The 19,423-nt window shown below is 40.2% G+C and overlaps 1 protein-coding gene across 8 annotated transcripts in view; it reads right to left on the bottom strand.

The window, feature by feature from the left end:
• KIAA0825 (KIAA0825 ortholog) overlaps positions 1-19,423 on the bottom strand; it is a 446,494-nt gene that overhangs the window by 376,925 nt on the left and 50,146 nt on the right. For all 8 annotated transcript variants that reach the window (XM_062212408.1, XM_062212401.1, XM_062212406.1 and 5 more), the window contains one exon: positions 9,628-9,759. In XM_062212408.1, the coding sequence (XP_062068392.1) occupies positions 9,628-9,759 (132 nt within the window). The remainder of the gene's footprint in view (positions 1-9,627; positions 9,760-19,423) is intronic.

Genomic DNA, 19,423 nt, shown 5'->3' with positions numbered 1-19,423 from the left:
GGAAGTTCTCTCCTCCCTTCAGAGAAAAGGTACCTCCTTCTTTGATGACCTGTTCTTTCCACTGGGATCTCACTCATGGAGATCTTTCATTTAGGTCATTTTTTTTTTTTTTTTGACAGTGTCTTGGCTTTCCATGCCTGAAATACTCTCATTGGCTTTTCAGCCGTATCCGAATGCCTTAAGGGCTGATTCTGAGGCCAGAGTGCTGTTTAGGACATCCGCCATTCTTATGAGTCTGCTGTGTATCCTGCTTCCCATGTTGGATCGTTCTCTCCCTTTTTTATTCTATCAGTTAGTATTAGCAGACACTAGTCTTGTTTATGTGATCCCTTTGACTCTTAGACCTATCAGTGTGATCAATTGTGAACTGAAACTAATCACTTGGACTAGTGAGATGGCATTGGTACATACAACCTTGATGGGATTGTATTGGATCCCCTGGCACATTTCTAACTCCACCATTTGGGGCAAGTTTGATTGAGCATGTCCCAAATTGTACATCTCCTACCTCTCTTATTCCCACTCTTATATTTAGCAGATATCACTTTTCAGTTAAATTTAAACACCTAAGAATAACTGTGTGTTAATTACAGAGTTCAACCACTAGTACTAGAACAAAAAAAAAATACTAAAAGGGATAAAGTATTAAATTGTACATCAACAGTCAGGACAAGGCTGATCAAGTCACTGTTTCTCATAGTGTCCTTTCACTTCAACAGGTTTCCCCTTTGGTGCTCAGTTAGTTGTCACTGATCAGGGAGAACATATGATATTTGTCTCTTTGGGACTGGCTTAATTCACTCAGTATAATGTTTTCTAGATTCCTCCATTTAGTTGCAAATGACCGGATTTCATTGTTTTTTTACTGCTGTATAGTATTCTATAGAGTACATGTCCCATAATTTCTTTATCCAGTCTACTGTTGATGGGCATTTGGGTTGGTTCCAGGTCTTAGCTATTGTGAATTGAGCTGCAATAAACATTAAGGTGCAGACAGCTTTTTTGTTTGCCAATTTAATTTCCTTTGGGTAAATTCCAAGGAGTGGGATGGCTGGGTTGTATGGTAGGGTTATATTCAGATTTCTGAGGAATCTCCAGACTGACTTCCATAGTGGCTTTATCAGTTTGCATTCCCACCAACAGTGGGTTAGTGTCCCTTTTCCCCACATCCTCTCCAGCATCTATTGTTGGTAGATTTCTGAATGTGAGCTATTCTAACCGGGGTAAGGTGAAACCTCATTGTGGTTTTGATTTGCATTTCCCTGATTGCTAGTGATCTTGAACATTTTTTCATGTGTCTGTTGGCCATTTGGATTTCCTCGGTTCTACAGCAGGACATTCTTAGTCATGGCATTCCAGACTTAGGACTTTGATTGCCAAAGGCTGGGTGTTAATGAACTTTTTGGAAGAGGTGTTTACTCTGCTGAATCCCTGACAGGGCTCTTTTTCAGGGAAAGTTGACATGGTTAGGTTAAGTCTCCAAGCCACATGCAACAGGAATGATGAGCCAGCAGCAGTCACATCTGTCACACGTGCTCAGTTCGGCCACAGTGTTCCCTTCACTGCGCTTGCCCTCAGAGCGGGGCTAGGACTTCACCAGGCACCTCTGGAGTGAGGACTTACTTCCCACTGGCCCATGAACTGACATCTTCTCTGGGAGACACCAGCCCTGCTACAATTGGCTCAAACTTCGTATGGGGTCTGGATTTTCAAAATAGCAATATTATTCACACTTTTGTAATCATAACTTGCTTACTTTTTATTTCCAAGGAAGGATAATTTAATAAGATTCTTTAGAAATATCTTCAAACAATAACTCTTTATTATCTTATGCCTATTTGGCCGAGATAAGGTAAAGCTAATACACTTAACATGAAAAACTATACTTTTTTAAAAAGTCAAACATTTAGGAAGGCTACAATGGAGAAAAGACACTGAATATCAAAATATCATCAGAGGGAGTAAGTAGTTCTAATGTTACACAGCACAATAGGGTAACTATATTCTACAACAATTAATAATACATTTGAAGTGATATTTGAAATAGAAATTATATTTGAGGAGAAGTAAAAACTAATTACCCTGGTTTGATCATTACACACTCCATGCATGTACTGAATTACAATACTATACCCCATAAATAAGATAAATATGTCCATTAAAAGGAAATGATTAGGAAGCCCATGCTGTGGTATAGCAAGCAGTTAAAGCTGATGCCTATGATGCTGACATCCCCTATGGGCGCTGGTTCATATCCCAGAGGCTCCACTTCCAGTCCCGCTCCCTAATGGCTTGGGAAAACTAGTGGAAGATGGCCCAAGTGTTTGGGCACCTGCCACCCTTGTGGGAGACCCAGATAAAGCTCTTGGCTCTTGCCTTTGGCCATTGTGGCCATCTAGCAAGCAAACTAGTAGATGGAGCTCTCTCTCTCTCTGTAACTCTGACTTGCAAAATAAATAAGTAAATTTTTTTTTAAAAGATGACTTTATTTCTCATGACAATAAAATAAAGAATTTCACAGTCTTTGTCTTGTTAAATGCTATTGTTATAACTTTTTTTTCATTTATTAAACTTTTATTTAATGAATATAAATTTCCAAAGTACAGCTTTTGGATTACAGTGGCTTCCCTCTTCCATAACTTCCCTCCCACCCGCAACCCTCCCCTTTCCCACTCCCTCTCCCCTTCCATTCACATCAAGATTCATTTTCAATTCTCTTTATAATATTGTTATAACTTTTAAGTTGCTATCTATTTATTTATTTGAGTGCAAGATGGGCAGTCAGTGTGAGATCCCATCCAATGGTTCACTCCACAAATGCTGGCAACAGTCAAGACTGGGCCAGGCAGAAGCTAGGAGCTGGTAATTCAATCCAGGTTTCCCAATAGGTGGCAGGGACCCAACAACTTAAGCCATCACCTGATGCATTCCACTATGTGCATTAGTAGGAAACTGCAATCAGGATCCAGATCTGGGATTTGAACCCCGGCACTCTGATATGGGATGCAGGTGTCATAACCATGTCTTAACCACTAGGCCAAACACCCTACCATGGTATTATTATAATCAATGAATGTTTGCTGACCTAAATAGAACTATCAAGCATGTTAAGTGTATATATTATTTGAAAAAAAATCTCTTAACAATCACTTAATGGAGTTACTGACTGCATATTTTATCCCAGGCATCCCAAGCCTCCTAATGCACAGAAGGGAAACCACAAGGGCACACCATACAGACTCTTGGGAAAGGAGTCAGATCACCACAACACTCAAGATAATGCAGTTAATAAAGACAGGAAACGAGGGGAAATTGGTTAAATCAGCCACCATGAGAAAGAGTGGCTTGTCTTCTTACTACTGCCACATTGACCTGCATGCTTCACCATGTTTCAGGTGGAACTTCAGTGGGTGCAAAATTGGAGAAGCTTAAAAAGCAAAGGCTAGCCAGCGCCACGGCTCACTAGGCTAATCCTCCACCTGCGGCACCGGCACACCGGGTTCTAGTCCCGGTCGGGGCGCTGGATTCTGTCCTGGTTGCCCCTCTTCCAGTCCAGCTCTCTGCTGTGGCCCAGGAGTGCAGTGGAGGATGGCCCAAGTGCTTGGGCCCTGCACCCGCAAGGGAGACCAGGAGATGCACCTGGCTCCTGCCTTCGGATCAGCGTGGAGTGCCGGCCGCAGCGGCCATTGAGGGGGTGAACCAATGGTAAGGGAAGACCTTTCTCTCTGTTTCTCTCTCTCACTGTCCAGTCTGCCCGCCAAAAAATAAAAAAAATAAAAAATAAATAAAAGCAAAGGCTAGCGTACTGAGGCCCAGAAGGCTGCCTGCCAGGGCTACATTTTGAATTCTGAGCAGGAAGAGAGTGCCAGAAAGGGCCTTGTCAGTGGAAACTGGAAAGTATCTGTTTTGGACTAGGCAGAGTTCAAGGATAAACAAGGTAAGTGTTCCCTGTCATATTTCTTTCCATGTGGCTCAGAATCTTATTCAGTTGGATAGAAGAGATAGGGATGCAATTGAATGGAATACAAAATACAGAACAACAACAACAACAAAAAAAACCACAGGAAGTTAAAAAAAGGAGCAAGTATTATTTGCCAAGAGCCAAAATACTGCTAGAGATAAAAATACAAAAAACAGCAACGACTAATTTTCCTTATATAAATTTGTGAAGACCACAAAATATATTAATATGTGCAGGTCCACTAGCAGTCTTGTGGCTCTGCCATGAGAATTCTAAAACTGATAAAGATTATTTGTAGATTTCTCTTGGCTACTTCTTCCTGATCTTTAAGCCATTATGTGGAAAATGCTAAGAAAATTTTCATTTATAAACTCAAAAAATTACTTATTATATGAAAAGTAAGTGTGCTCTATGGAGTATGTATCCTCTCTTTAACAAAGCATGGTTAAATTTATATGAGCCATCTATCCAATATGCACTCACAAAATAAACTTAATGTTCCTTCTCCCCTGCATCTCCTGAATTAATCAAACGGTAGTCTGAAAGCACTTGCTGGTCTTTCTTTAAATCCAAAAAAAAAAAAAAAGTAGTCATCCTGTAACAGCACCAGAAAACCAACTTCCTGAGGTACATGAGGTCATCTATAATTAGAAAACTGAAATGCAAAAGGAACCATTATGATACGATCTTATCCAACTGAACATTAAGAGAAGAAAAATCATTCTGTGCATACTATGAGCCCAAGAGAACTTCTAGACCTCAACATCTTGTTAAACTAATAAGTTCCAGTCAGCATAAAAAAATCTTTCTATGCTATGTGCAGTTTTTCAGTTAGTGAACTAACCAGGGCTGTGGGTGTAGCAATTGTAGGATTCCTCTTTGGCAGGTTATTTAGTGTCTTGTTACCGATTCTGATATGCGTTCAAAGTAAATGATTCACCATCACTGATTTCCACTGTCAGACCTGTGGGTTGCTGGGCGCTGACTGGAATGGAAATGGAGATGGAGATGTGAAAACGGTCCGAGAGAATGATAGTTTCTTCTGAAGGGTAGGTGGAGATTCGGTGACCCCTAGGCATACCAGTCCATTCTGGTGAATCACTGCTTTGGGAAGGTTAAAGACCCTGTGGCTCATAAAACGTGATGATATTTAGAAGAGGGAAAGAAGTCACACTTAGATGTCAGGGTCACTGCTAGAAAGAAATACAACTTTAAAAATTCAAGTGCAAGAAAAAATACCATATTTAAAAATGAATTAGTAATGTTTTTTTTTTCTTTTGAAAGTATTGGGGAAAACCCATATATACAGATGTTCATTACTTATTCAGTGTACACCACTGGGAGATAAATAGAACCGTTAGAATACAAAAATGCCAAGGGTAATTCAACTACTGCAGTCTAAGTGTGGCATAACTGATTCGTCATGACACATAATTTTCTAAAAGCTATTCTGTTAGAAGGCAATAAATGAGTACATAAATGATTTACAGTCTTCTGAACCATCATTATTATTCAGTATTTTATTTTTAAAAATATATACACCCTATACTATTATGTTTATTCTCCAAAGTATAATAAAAACATAATTGAATTTGATGAAAAATAGACTTGATTCTAAATGTAGCACACAGCACACGCAGCTACTCCCTTATTTTATCCCTTGTGAAGATCAATGTCACTTGAAGTGGTTCTGCTCCAGGTTTGTTTTAATATATAGGCAATAAAATATTTTTAATTTAAAAATTATATCCTTATGTTCCCTACTATATTTTCTTTTTAATACTAACATCTGAGTTTCAGCCTAAATAACAATTTATGAATGCAAAATATAGTATTTTAATCACTGTGTTACTTTTAAATATGATTTCTTACTGACCAGGTAAGGGAAGGAAATTAAGTACAGATGGTTCAGCAAATAAAAATAAAGTTATCCATAACAAAAACGCCAGAGTCCAGTGACATGCTTTGTTTTGATGGTACCTAAATGCCACTGTGAAAGGATAAACTTATCATTCAAAAAATATTTCTATTTTAAAAATATAACCACCTCTGGAATTTAGAAAAATGACCTTAATCTACATTATTGCACACTAATCTACATTAATTGCACTAATTACTAATCTACATTATTGCACACTGTTTGCATTTGTAAATTTCTTTGGGTTAGAAACTGTGTCATGCTATATATATATATATATATACACATACATATACATATGTATGTATATGTATGTGTATATATATATATAACAAAAATACATAGTAAACAATTATATAAGGTTTAATCTAGATATTTCGTATTTATATATAATATAAAATATGATATGCACTTAACAGCATATTAAGTCTATATATATATATCACTTTTAATAAACAAATATACATAAGGAGTCCTGAGAAAGTTCAGAGAAATACACACTATCTTTTTTTAAATGATTAATTAATTTATTTTAAAGGCAGAGTTACCCAGGCACTCTGATACGAGATGCTAGTGTCTCAAGCAGTGTCTTAACTATTGTGCCAAGCATCTACCACTTGCATTTTATATATATATATGTGTGTGTGTGTGTATATATATATATATATTTAAGATTTTATTTATTTATTTGAGAGGCAAACCACAGACGAGAAAGGGAGAGACAGAGAGAAAGGTCTTCCAATTGCTGGTTCACTTCCCAAATGGCTGCAATGGCTGGATGATGTGGGCCTATTATTCGAAGCCAGGAGCCAGGAACTTCTTCCAGGTCTCCTACATGGGTGCAGGGGTCCAAGTAATTGAGCCATCTTCTACAACTTTTCCAGGCCATAGCAGAGAGCTAGATTGGAAGAGGAGCAGCTAGGAGACAAACCAGCGCCATATGGGATACTGGCGCCACAGGCAAAGGCTTAGTCCATGATGCCACAGTGCAGGCCCCACACAATCTTTTAATTCCATTTTCCCATGGATATTTTGAAGTGGCTTCAAAGAGGTATATATATATGTGTGTGTGTGTGTGTGTGTGTGTATGTTTTATAATGGTAAATACAAACTTAAAAATGGGATTTTAATTCTCCCTGTTGAATACAAGGGACAAGATTTCCCTTCCTTCCTTCTTATAGCATTTATCTTGGAAAGAGTGTTAAGTTTTCCATTGTGCCACATCTCCTTTGGAAGACATACCTATGCCTCTTGGTCAGCTGGCCTGGTACCAGATTTATGACTTAGGAATGTCCATCTCAGGAACCTGGGAGCTATCTTTTTGAAATGTGAACATCGGGGAGGTAGTTCCCCTATCTCCCTGTGTGAGAGTTAAGCATCTAACATCAGTGAACTCCTTGGTCCAACTATCTGCTGTTTCTCCTCAGTATGAAGCCCATTAGCTCACAAAGGAAGTCACCCCAATTACCACAATAAAGTCAGGATGATGTCTGCGTGGAAAAATCTGCTGTCACGTGTTCTTGGGGACTGGCGGTCATTTATCTTGATATCAGATATGTGGTATACACTGAGCTGTAGAAGAAGGTGGTAAGATTCTTTTCTATCTTGCAATCTCTTTGTGCCTGTCAGTACACATCATATTCTAATTTAATGCTTATTTCAATAACTAAAGTGCATTCTTTTTCTACTACCTTCATGGAGAGGATTTCTGAGAAGGGAGAAGATTTACTTTAAAGTTATAATTCCTCAACAGTAAGCTATCTTTTTAAAATGATAAAGAATTAACTATTTTCATGAGAAACAGGAAGTAAAATTATCATAGAGACATTTCATTTGCTTGGTTACAAAAGTTCAATATAACCATATCTTAAGAAAGAAAATGTGCCGGCGCCACAGCTCAATAGGCTAATCCTCCACCTGCGGCACCAGCACACCGGGTTCTAGTCCCAGTAGGGGTGACGGATTCTGTCCCGGTTGCTCCTCTTCCAGTCTAACTCTCTGCTCTGGCCCGGGAGTGCAGTGGAGGATGGCCCAAGTGCTTGGGCCCTGCACCCGCATGGGAGACCAGGAGAAGCACCTGGCTCCTGCCTTCGGATCAGCACAGTGCGCTGGCCGCAGCGGCCATTGGAGGGTGAACCAACGGTAAGGGAAGACCTTTCTCTCTGTCTCTCTCTCTCTCTCACTGTCCAGTCTGCCTGTAAGAAAGAAAGGAAGGAAGGAAGGAAGGAAGGAAGGAAGGAAGGAAGGGAGGGAGGGAGGGAGGGAGGGAGGAAGGAAGGAAGGAAGGAAGGAAGGAAGGAAATGTGGGACAGATGTCATGTACACAGAGTTAAGCCACTGCTCAAAATACCCACATCCTATTGGATGGAACAGGATGCCAATTCCAGTCCCAGCTTCTCCACTTCTAATCCAGTTACATGATAAGGCACCTGGGAAAACAGCAGATGATGGCTCAAGACATGGGTTCCTGACCCATGTGGGAGACCTTGGTAGACTTCATATTTATGTGAAGAGACCTGGATAGATTTCCCAGATTCTGGCTTCAGCCTGGCCCAGTCTTGCTACTGTGGGCATTTAGGACTGTGGGCATTTAGGAAGATCTCTTTCTGTCTCTCCCTCTCCCTGTCACTCTGCCTCTCAAATAAATCAAAAACAAACAAACAAACAAACAAAAACAACAAAAGAAAATGCTGTATATCTTTGCACAATAGAAATTTTTACTATGGTTCGCATACTTGTAACCCACATGAGATGAAATAGAATTTTTAACCAAAAGGATTCATATGAGCCAACTGCCTGGTAATAGGTATCACAGATACAGAGGGAGGCAAAGTTTTTTACCTTTCAAAGAACATGTATTAGTGGTAAACTCTTTAGCTGTCCCTGCTTCATACTGTATTTGGTAACACTACTTTTTGGGGTAATAGATAAAAATTAACTTGGCTTAGCAACACTCTATGGAGTCTCTAGCCTGCCACTCAAGTGAAAAGGAGACTTGAAACAACAAACGTTATGCAAAAATAATTTGTTTTAAATGTTCTGTTTTTCAGCCACTCAAGAGATCATGGCCATTTTATTTTAATAACTTAAATTAAAACATTTAACTTTTTTGTATATCCTTAAATCAAGAGGTTGTAACTCTAAACATACTACAAGTATCTTATCTGAAAATCTGAAATCCAAAATACTCGAAAATCCTATTCTTTTGTATGCGCAACTGGAAATTTCCGCATCTGATCTCATGTGATACATTGCAGTTAAAACACAGGTGCATGAGAAATATCACATGAAATTACCCTGAGGGTATGTGTATAATAAGTTGCATGTGAACATAAATGAATTTTGTGTTTAGAATTGGGTCCTAGTACCATGAGCCCTCAGTATGTATATGTGATTATTCTAACACCCGAAAAAATCCTAAATCTGAAATACTTCTAATATCAAATATTTTAGATGAGAGTTATTTAACATGCTGAAAATACAGGAGACCAATACTGGAAAACTCTAAGAAACCATTAATAGAAAATCAGCAAAATTTTACATTTCCTAGTCTTATTAGAAGTATCAGTCAGATATAGGCATTTTGTTAAATTTTAAGGGTGTGGGGTCTAATCAATATTTTTTAGGGAAGTTAGTGATAATTAAAGCCTAAAACATCTAAGAGTAGGAAATATGAAAACCAGATTAGGTAAATTTCATGCAAATTAAACATGAAAACAATTTGTTTTAAATAATGAGCAATATTTACCTTGCAGCATTTTGTTCAATCTTTTCATCAATATCACTGAAGATCTGCTTAAATTCCAAGTCTCCAGGAAAAGAGTTTAACAAACAGTGTAGGTCAAAAGAATTATGGGAATATTCATCTCCCCAGTCCATCCTAAGGAATAAGAATAAATAATAAAACTGGTCAGTTTCCCAAAATGGGAGGCAGGGGACAAACCTCAAGTTGTGAAAAGAAACCCAAAAGTCAATTCTCACGCACAGGCACAATGAAAACTAGCTGCAGAACTGGGGTATTAATAAGTCAGGTAGAGTGTCTTGTTATTTAAATTTCATGAAGTATGATCTAATTTTCACACTTCCCCATACTGTGAAAGCTGAACAAGACAGTAGCCCTCAGGGCCGGTGCTGTGGTGTAGCAGGATGCCTGCAGTGCGGGCATCCCATATGGGTGCTTGTTCGAGTTCCAGCAGCTCCACTTCCAATCCAGCTGTCTGCTATGGCCTAGGAAAGCAGTGGAAGTCAACCCAAGTTCTTGGGCTCCTGCACTCATGTGGGAGACCCGGAAGAAGCTCGGCTCCTGGCTTCTGGCTTCAGATCAAAACAGCTCCAGCCACTGTGGCCACCTGGGAAGTGAACCAGCAGATGGAAGACCTCTCTCTCTCTGCCTCTGCCTCTCTGTAACTCTGCCTTTCAAATAAATAAAATAATTTTTTTTTCTTAAAGATTTATGTATTTCTTTGAAAGGCAGAGTTACAAAGAGAGAGAGAAGGAGAGGCAGAGAGAGAGGTGTTCCATCCAATGGTTCACTCCCCAATTAGCTGCAATGGCCAGAGCTGATCCAATCTGAAGCCAGGAGCCAGGAGCTTCCTCCATGTTTTCCCATGCGGGTGCAGGGGCCCAGGGACTTGGGCCATCTTCTACTGCTTTCCTAGGCCACAGCAGAGAGCTGGATCGGAAGTGGAGCAGCCAGGACTAGGACCGGCACCCACGGGATGCCAACACTGCAAGCAGTGGCTTCACCCACTATGCCACAGTGCTGGCCCCTAAAATAAATCTTTAAAGAAAAAAAAAAAAAAAAAAAAGACAGCAGCCCTCAACAAGTATGCAGCCACCCTCAGAAAACAGCATCATCCCACTTCTCCCTGAAACTCAGTGCTGCAAAGGAAATGATAAAGCCCGTGGAGCATTGAGAACAAGGGCAATGCAGCAAGAATTCAGCACTCCCTCCACTCTTGTGCATATTCTGCCCTGAAAATTGTAGTCTTGGACCTTTTAAATACCCTCAACGTCTAGAGTTTTGAATACTTTGAACTAAACAGTTGCCTCAGAACCAAGGTCTCTCTTCCTGTCTATACTCTTCTCACCTCTTTACCTTGTAGACAGCCTTTCTCTTAGTCCCCTAAGGGAGGTTCCTCCATAAGGCATGTAATTGTCATACCTCCCTCCTCCCTAAAATCTCATCAAACACGGGAGATTAACTGGAAGGAAAGAAGACTAGAGTTGATACCACACTCAGTGCCTCCACAAACTCTGTCCTAGGATATTGTATGTTCTTTGTGCCCATTTCTCTCCTCTAAGAATCATTTACTTTTTCTCTAGAAGGACTCACAACCCCCACTTTCTTCTCCCTTATGAAGAGGGTAGAGGATCTTATGAATCTCCTTGGATTACTGGATACTCACTATTCTTTCTTGTGTTGCCTCTATGCATGTAATAAAAATGTCTGATTTTCTCTTGTTACCCTATTGTCAGTTTATTTCAGCAGATTCAGTTATTGAATCTTCAGAGGGGGGAAGGGAAGTTCCCTTCCCTCCTACAGCCCACATACATTTTCCCACTATCAAAGTGTCAGTCACTCACTTGTTCATTCTATATAAATGTATTAAATATCTGATTGGAATAGGCACTGTTGTGGGAGTTGGGCTATTGCTGCAATAAGTTAAAGTCCTTATCCTCTGGGAGATTTTATTCTGGAGGGAAAGATAGATTTTCAAAACACAAAAACAGACAGGTATGGTCAAAAGTGTTGCAAGGAGAAGGAAAGCAGGCTGTTGGCTAGACTAAGAGTAAGGGAGTAAGGCAGGCTGAGAGCTTTTTATTTAGGAAAATAAGGATATAGCTCTTTAAGGAAGTGATATTTGAGTGGACGAAAGAAGTGAAAGGTAGGAAAGGAAAATTAGCATCTTGATTATTTTGGCCAAGAAGTGACTCTTATCACATGTGCCCAAATTTCACTGGTGAGAGCCAGTCACATGACCCTACCTGGATACAAAGGTGTTGAGTAATGCTATCACTGGCTAGGCAGCTGACTCCAGAAAACCTCCACACTGTGAACGGAAATCATTAATCTTTGATAGAAAGCCTTTCTGCTCTTGCCATTCGTTTGATTAAACTCAATTCTTCTATGTCCTATTACTGATCTGACTCAAATGTCTAAATGATCATTGGTTGTCCATTCTCATGTATTACCTTTAGAGAAGTCTGAGACAAATTCGTGGCTGGTAAGGGTAGTTTTCCCAAAAGGTCTCTCCCTCCCTCTAGAGCAGGAAGGTTTACTAAAACAATGTGTGAGACATGGGCAACCTTCTGTTTAGGATTTATGAACAGAAGCAAGAACACAGCTGATGATTTGCACAAGTTACCAACACAAAATACTTGATAGCTAGAGTGAGGTGATTTAGATTTTCTCACCTTGAAGTAGACCTGGAAGGGGCTGACTTGTTTTATTGTTCACAAGCACTTCTTAGCTCCCTCCTTCCTTGATGACTACCCTATAGCCTACTTCACTCTTTTGTCTCTACAGTTGGCATTATGTCAGAGACTGGCTCTTATTATCATGGCAATTTACTCTTGCATGTTGTTTCATTGTGACCATGTCTCCAGTTCCTCTACTTTCTATCATCCAGAATCATTCCAAGAAACTTGTATTTCTTTCAGGATTTTCTACGAGACATTATAGACATTTCAATAGGATTTCAGGAGGGAGGAAAAGTAAATGTGTGTGTTTTAGTTCTCTGTCTTCAGAAATTTCTATCTTCAAATTTCCCATAATAAAGCAAAAAAAATTAGGAGATTCTGAAAACTCAAAATTTAGTGTAGACATTTTTTTTCTTTAAAGATTTTTTATGTATTTGAGAGGTAGAATTACAGATAGAGAGAAGGAGAGACAGAAAGAGAGGTCTTCCATCTGCTGGTTCACTCCCTAAATGGCCACAACAGCCAGAGCTGTGCCAATTCAAAGCCAGGATCTTCTTCCACGTCTCCCACGTGAGTACACAGGCTCAAACATTTGGGCCATCTTCTACTGCTTTCCCAAGCCACAGCAGAGAGCTGGGTCAGAAGAGGAGCACCTGGGAGCCCATATGGGATGCTGGTGCCACAGGCGGAGGCTTAACCTACTACGCCACAGTGCCAGCCCTAGTGTAGACTTTTCATATAGGTATAGTCTAATGTGGTAAAAGTCAACTACTTATATATAAACACTTAGCTGCAGAAACGCAACAACAAAACAAACAATTCCGTTAAGAAATGTACAGAGGACGTGGACAGGCATTTCCAAAGGATGAAATACAAATGGACAGCAGATATATGCAAAAATGCCCCAGATTACTAGCAATCAGGGAAATGCAAATAAAAAACACAATGAGGTTTCACCTCACCTGAGTTGGAATGGCTATAATCCAAAAATCAAAAAGTAATAAATACTTGTGAGGATGTGGGGGAAAAGGTACCCTAATACATTGTTGGTGAGAATGTTAAACTAGTACAACCATTATGGAAGACAGTATTGAGCTTCCTCAGAAATCTGAAAATAGTTCTATCTTATGACACAATGTCTCACTCTTGGAATTTTATCCAAATGAAATGAACTCAGCATATGAAAAGGCTACTTGTACAAGACACTCCAGATAAACAAATAAGCAGACTAGCTAATGCTTATGGAATCAAAAGAATAGTGAAGAGGTCACTGGAAATTTTTAGCTTTAATGTATTAAATAGTAAAGGATGGGCTCGCACTGTGACACAGTAGGTTAATCCTTGCCTGCGGCGCCGGCATCCCATATGGACATTGGTTCTAGTCCCAGCTGCTCCTTTTCCAATCCAGCTCTCTGCTGTGGCCTGGGAGAGCAGAAGAAGATGGCCCAAGTCCTTGGGCCCCTGCACCCACGTGGGAGACCAGGAAGAAGCACCTGGCTCCTGGCTTCAGATCGGCGCAGCTCCAGCCTTTGTGGCCATTTAGGGAGTGAACCAATGGAAGGAAGACCTTTCTCTCTGTCTCTCCCTCTCATTGTCTGTAGCTCTACCTTTCAAATAAATAAATAGGGGCCGGTACTATGGCTCACTAGGTTAATCCTCCATCTGCGGTGCCGGCATCCCATATGGGTGCCAGGTTCTAGTCCTGGTTGTTCCTCTTCCAGTCTAGCTCTCTGCTGTGGCCCAGGAAGGCAGGGGAGGATGGCCCAAGTGCTTGGGCACCTGCATGGGAGACCAGGAGGAAGAACCTGGCTCCTGGCTTCGGAACAGCGCAGTGCCGGCCATAGCGGCCATTTGGGGCCGAACCAATGGAGGGAAGATCTTTCTCTCTCTCTGTCTAACTCTATTTGTCAAATAAATAAAAATAAATAAATAAACATATTTTAAAAATATTATAGGAAAACAGTAAATGCTGAAAAGTTAATTTATTAATCTGGGCATCTTTCCTAAGTGCCAAGTGTTGATTGTAAACACATTTTTACACAATTAAAAAATATTCTACATGTTTTATTTTAACTCATTGTGATAACAATGTGGTGATTATAACATTTTGTGGAGTACATCTAATAACTGAAGCTTACAATGAAATTTTGAAGGCATTTTCATTCTTTTGATAAATGATGCTGTTTGTTAACCATTCACAACACTTTTATTATTCCCATAGAAATATTGCTGATTAACCACAATAGGTAGAATTGGACAATTTGTTCACAAATGAAACCAAATTATGAAATTTACTATCTAAGTTGTTTATTTGCATTTTAAGAGCAGAAATTTTAAGGATAATTTTGCTACATTCCTGTTTGTTAGCATACAAATGGTTCCCAGTCTTTTTCTCTTTCTAAATGAAAACATTTTGCTTTATTCTTAAAATTATTCCAAGCACTTGCCCCAAAGCTTTCCTTTCTCCAATTGTGGGGCTGTTGTTTGTATTTATTTTGAGATATATTATTTTTGAGGGACTACTGAATATGTTTTTCATGATCATTTTCTATATTTGCATGCATTTTTTAAGGGAACCCATTGTTAAAGCCAAGGTTTTAGAAGAGAACACATTTTTGGACTTTTATGATTCTATGGTAATGGAGCACAAAACCACAAATGACACACAATATTTAGTAATGTAATAAAATGATTTGACCTTCAGACCTGGGTATTAAGATTCAGAAAAAAGAGTTCAAGTATATATAAGAGCTGGCACCATGGCATGGCAGGTAAAGCTGCCGCCTGTCATGCCAGCAACCCATATCGGCAATGGTTTTAGCCTGGCTGCTTCATTTCTGATCCAGCCCTTTGCTATGGCTTGAGAAAGCTGTAGAATATGGCTTAAGTCCTTGGGCCCCTGCACCCACGTGGGAAACCTGGAATAAGCTTCAGGTTCCTGGCTTCCAATCAGCCCAGCTCCAGCAGTTGCAGCCACTTGGGAAGTGGACCAGTGGTTGGAAGACCTCTTTTTCTCTCTGCCTTTCAAATAAATAAATAAATAAATCTTTCTTAAAAAATAAGAAGAGAACAGGTTAGCAACTGGTCCTCTTCATCTGCTATTGCAAGGGAGATTCATTTTTTAAAAGATTTATTTATTCATTCATTTATTCATTCAAAAGGCAGAGTGGCAGAGACAGAGAGGGACAGGGAGGGGAGGGGAGGGAAGGGAGGGGAGGGGAGAGAAATCAAGATCTTTCATCTGCTAGTTTACTCCTTAAATGGCCACAACAGCCAGGGAAGGCCAGGACAAAGCCAGGAGCCCGAAACTCCAACTGGGTCTCCCACATGGGTGGCAGGGCCATTATCTGCTGCCTTCCCAGGTGCATTAGCAGGAAGGTGGATCTGAAGTGGAGCAGCCAGGACTTAACACAGTGCTCTAACATGGGATGTGGGTGTCTCAAATGGTGGCTTAACTGTTGTGCTATAATGCTAGCTATAGGGTTGCAGTGTTAAAACAGTATAGTACAGGAAATATACATCAACACAGAAGTTAGGAGTTTTGCTCACTCACCAAAGAATCTACTTTAAAATTCCTCTAAATCAAAGTTTATTGTACTTTAAATCTAACAGTATTTATAAAATTCATTTTATCCAACAGCAAAAGAATGAAGTAAGAGTAATATTTCAATTCTATTGTGTTATCTTTTTTCTCACAGTCTTTGAAATGAGAGGTGAAAGGAGGAAGGAGAAGGAAGAAGGAAGAAGAGGAGGAGGAGAAGGAGGAAGAAGGGAGATAAATGACATCAGGAATGGCACAACCCAGTAATGTGGAGATGCTGGCTTTGAAGTCACCTGACCTGGTTCTTATCCTTGCCCAAGGATAACACTTGTTAAATGTCTCCCTTTGGCCTTTCCAAATACTGATAAGAGTTTGTGGATTCAAAAGGCTTCCATAGCCTAGGCAGTTCATGTCAAGAGCCTCAGGTGGTCACTGACCTTATACATAAGAGTGTTAATTGTTAAATTGTTAAATTGGTCAGCGCTGTGGCTTAACAGGCTAATCCTCCGCTTGCTGCGCCAGATTCTATCCCGGTTGCCCCTCTTCCACGCCAACTCTCTGCTACAGCCCGGGAAGGCAGTGGAGGATGGCCCAAGTCCTTGGGCCCTGCACCCGCATGGGAGACCAGGAGAAGCACCTGGCTCCTGGCTTCAGATCAGCGCCACTGGAGGGTGAACCAACGGCAAAAAGGAAGACCTTTCTCTCTGTCTCTCTCTCACACTATCCACTCTGCCTGTCAAAAAAAAAAAAAAATTGTTAAATTAACAACAGGAGTCACTGTGCACTAAGTCCCCATGCGGGACCTCTGCCCTCAATGAGTTGTATTATGAGAGTTAACTGTAAAACTAGTTCTCAGTTTCTCAGTTTGTGTGTGTGTGTGTGTGCAAATTGTTGAGCTCTTTACTTAGTATAGAATTGATCTTCTGTGTACAAAGTTAACTGAAAATGAATCTTGGGCTGGCGCCATGGCTCACTAGGTTAATCCTCCGCCTGCAGCGTCCGCATCCCATATGGGTGCCGGGTTCTAGTCCCGGTTGCTCCTCTTCCAGTCCAGCTGTGGCCCAGGAAGGCAGTGGAGGATGGCCCAAGTGCTTGGGCCCTGCACCCGCATGGGACACCAGGAGAAGCACCTGGCTCCTGGCTTCGGATTGGCTCAGAGCGGCTTTAGCGGCCATTTGTGGAGTGAACCAACGGAAGGAAGACATTTCTCTCTGTCTCTCTCTCTTTCACTGTCTATAGCTCTACCTGTCAAATATATTTTAAAAAAATTAAAAAAAAAAGAAAATGAATCTTAATGGAGAATGGAACTGGAAAGGGGAGAGGCAGGAAGAAGAAGGGTGGGAGTGTGGGTGGGAGAGCGGGTATGGTGGGAAGAATAACTGTGTTCCTAAAGTTGTACTTATGAAACTTGTGTTCCTTAAAAATAAATTAATTAAAAATGTCTCCTTATGAAATACTGGATAATAACTAAGTTTCTTTATTACTTTAGAGAATAGGGATGCTTGACAAATCAGAGGAGTCAGAGACAAATCTAAACTTTGCAAAATTTAAAAAGCACTTCCTTTTGAGGAAGTTATTGCTTTCAAAAAGAGTCATAAGAGGCTTAGAAGCTCTTGGAAGATAAAATCAGTGTTTATTAAGTATTTGAATACTGATAGTATAAACAAATAAGAAATTTAACCATTAAATTTATAATAAATGTAAGGGAAATAAATATTATGAAAAAGGCTTGGAAAATGTGATTTCTTCTTGGATAAATTACAAATATTTGAAAAATCATCTAATACATTTTGCAGAGGCTACAACAGTGATGATGGTCTTCCTCATCTTTAATTATCAAGATGTGCTAGATGTGCTAATTGGTCATCCCATAATGAAATAGTCAAGACTTTGCACAGGTCCTATATGGAACTAAAATATTTTTAGGACCGGTGCTGTGGAGCAGTAGGTTAAGCCTTCACCTGCGGCACTGGCATCTCTTATGGGTGCGGGTTTGTGGGAGACCCAAAAGAAGCTCCAGCTTTCTGGCTTTGGCCTGTCCGACCCCTTGCTGTTGTGGCCACTTGGAGAGTAATCCAGCAGATGGAAGAACTCTTTCGCTCTGCCTGTCTCTCCCTCTCTCTGTATCTCTGCCTTTCAAATAAAAAATAAAATAAAATCCTAGGGCTGGCGCCAAAGTAGACTACGCCTCCACCTGCCAGTTTGTGTTCCAACTGCTCCTGTCCCAATCCAGCTCTCTGCTTATGGCCCAGGAAAGCAGTGGAAGGGCCCAGGTGCTTGATCCCCTGCACCCATGTGGGACATCCCAAGAAAGCTCCTGGCTTCAGATCAACCGAGTTCTGGCTATTGTGGCCATTTGGGGAGTGATCAGCAGACAGAAGACATTTTATCTGTCTCATCCTCCCTCTCCCTCTGTAACTCTGCTTCTCAAATAAATAAATCTTTTAAAAAATATTTTTGAAAACTTCTATTTGTTCATTTGTGTTTATTTGAAGAGAGAGAGCAAAAGAAAGAGACAAAAAGATCTTGCATTTATTGGTTCTCTCCCCAGATGGGTGCATACCTGGGGCTGGGCCAGTCTGAAGCCAGATGCTGGGAAATCAATTAAGGTCTTTCACAAGGGTGGCTGAGACTCAACTACTTGAGCTATCCCCTGCTGGCTTCCAAGGGTACACATTAGCAAGAAGTTGGAACTGGAAGTGGAGACAGGACTCAAAGCCAGGTACTCCAATATGGCATGTAGACATTCCCAAAAATGTCTTAACCACTGGGCCGAATGCCTGCCCTCCCAATGGAAACATTTTAATTTAAAGCCTATACAACCACAAAGTTTGCCAATTTGTAAACTCAATTATTTCCTAATACAGAATAAATAAGGAAATACCAATTTAAAATATCAAAATCATCATACATTTGAGTTTCCCTCTCAAAATCTTTTGCAATAAAATCCAGGGTTTGTTTTTTTTTTTTTTTTTTTTTTTTTAATTTATTTGACAGGTAGAGTTAGACAGTAAGAGAGAGAGACAGAAAGGTCTTCCTTCCGTTGGTTCACTCCACAAATGGTCGCCACGGCCGGTGCTGCGCCAATCCAAAGCCAGGAGCCAGGTGCTTCCTCCTGGTCTCCCATGCGGGTGCAGGGGCCCAAGCACTTGGGCCATCCTCCACTGCCTTCCCGGGGCACAGCAGAGAGCTAAAATCCACAGTTTCTCATTTGAAAACAAATATTTACCTACAATCTGCCAATACAATCAATACTGAAATAACTTGAAATGAGGCTACAAAATAACAAAAACAAGAACTATAAGCTAAGTGGAAGAAAACTCTATGCTTATCATAAGTTGTACCTCAGGGTACCAAAACCTTAAGATTCCTCCCGAGCAGCTCAACTAATTATACTTATTATCATAATAACCATTCCTAAATCCTATGGCCCAAATAACAAATAATGAATTCAGTTCCTACAGATGCATATTTGTTTAATCATTTTGGTAGTTGGAAACTCCTCAGTTGATGAGTCAAAAATTATTGGAAGAAAATAAGATTTTACTTTCATAATGAAAATATTTGATTTTTGAGGGCT

The sequence above is a fragment of the Lepus europaeus genome, chromosome 15, assembly GCF_033115175.1.
Source record: "Lepus europaeus isolate LE1 chromosome 15, mLepTim1.pri, whole genome shotgun sequence".
NCBI lineage: Eukaryota > Metazoa > Chordata > Mammalia > Lagomorpha > Leporidae > Lepus > Lepus europaeus.
This window is presented reverse-complemented; position numbering and strand designations above follow the sequence as displayed.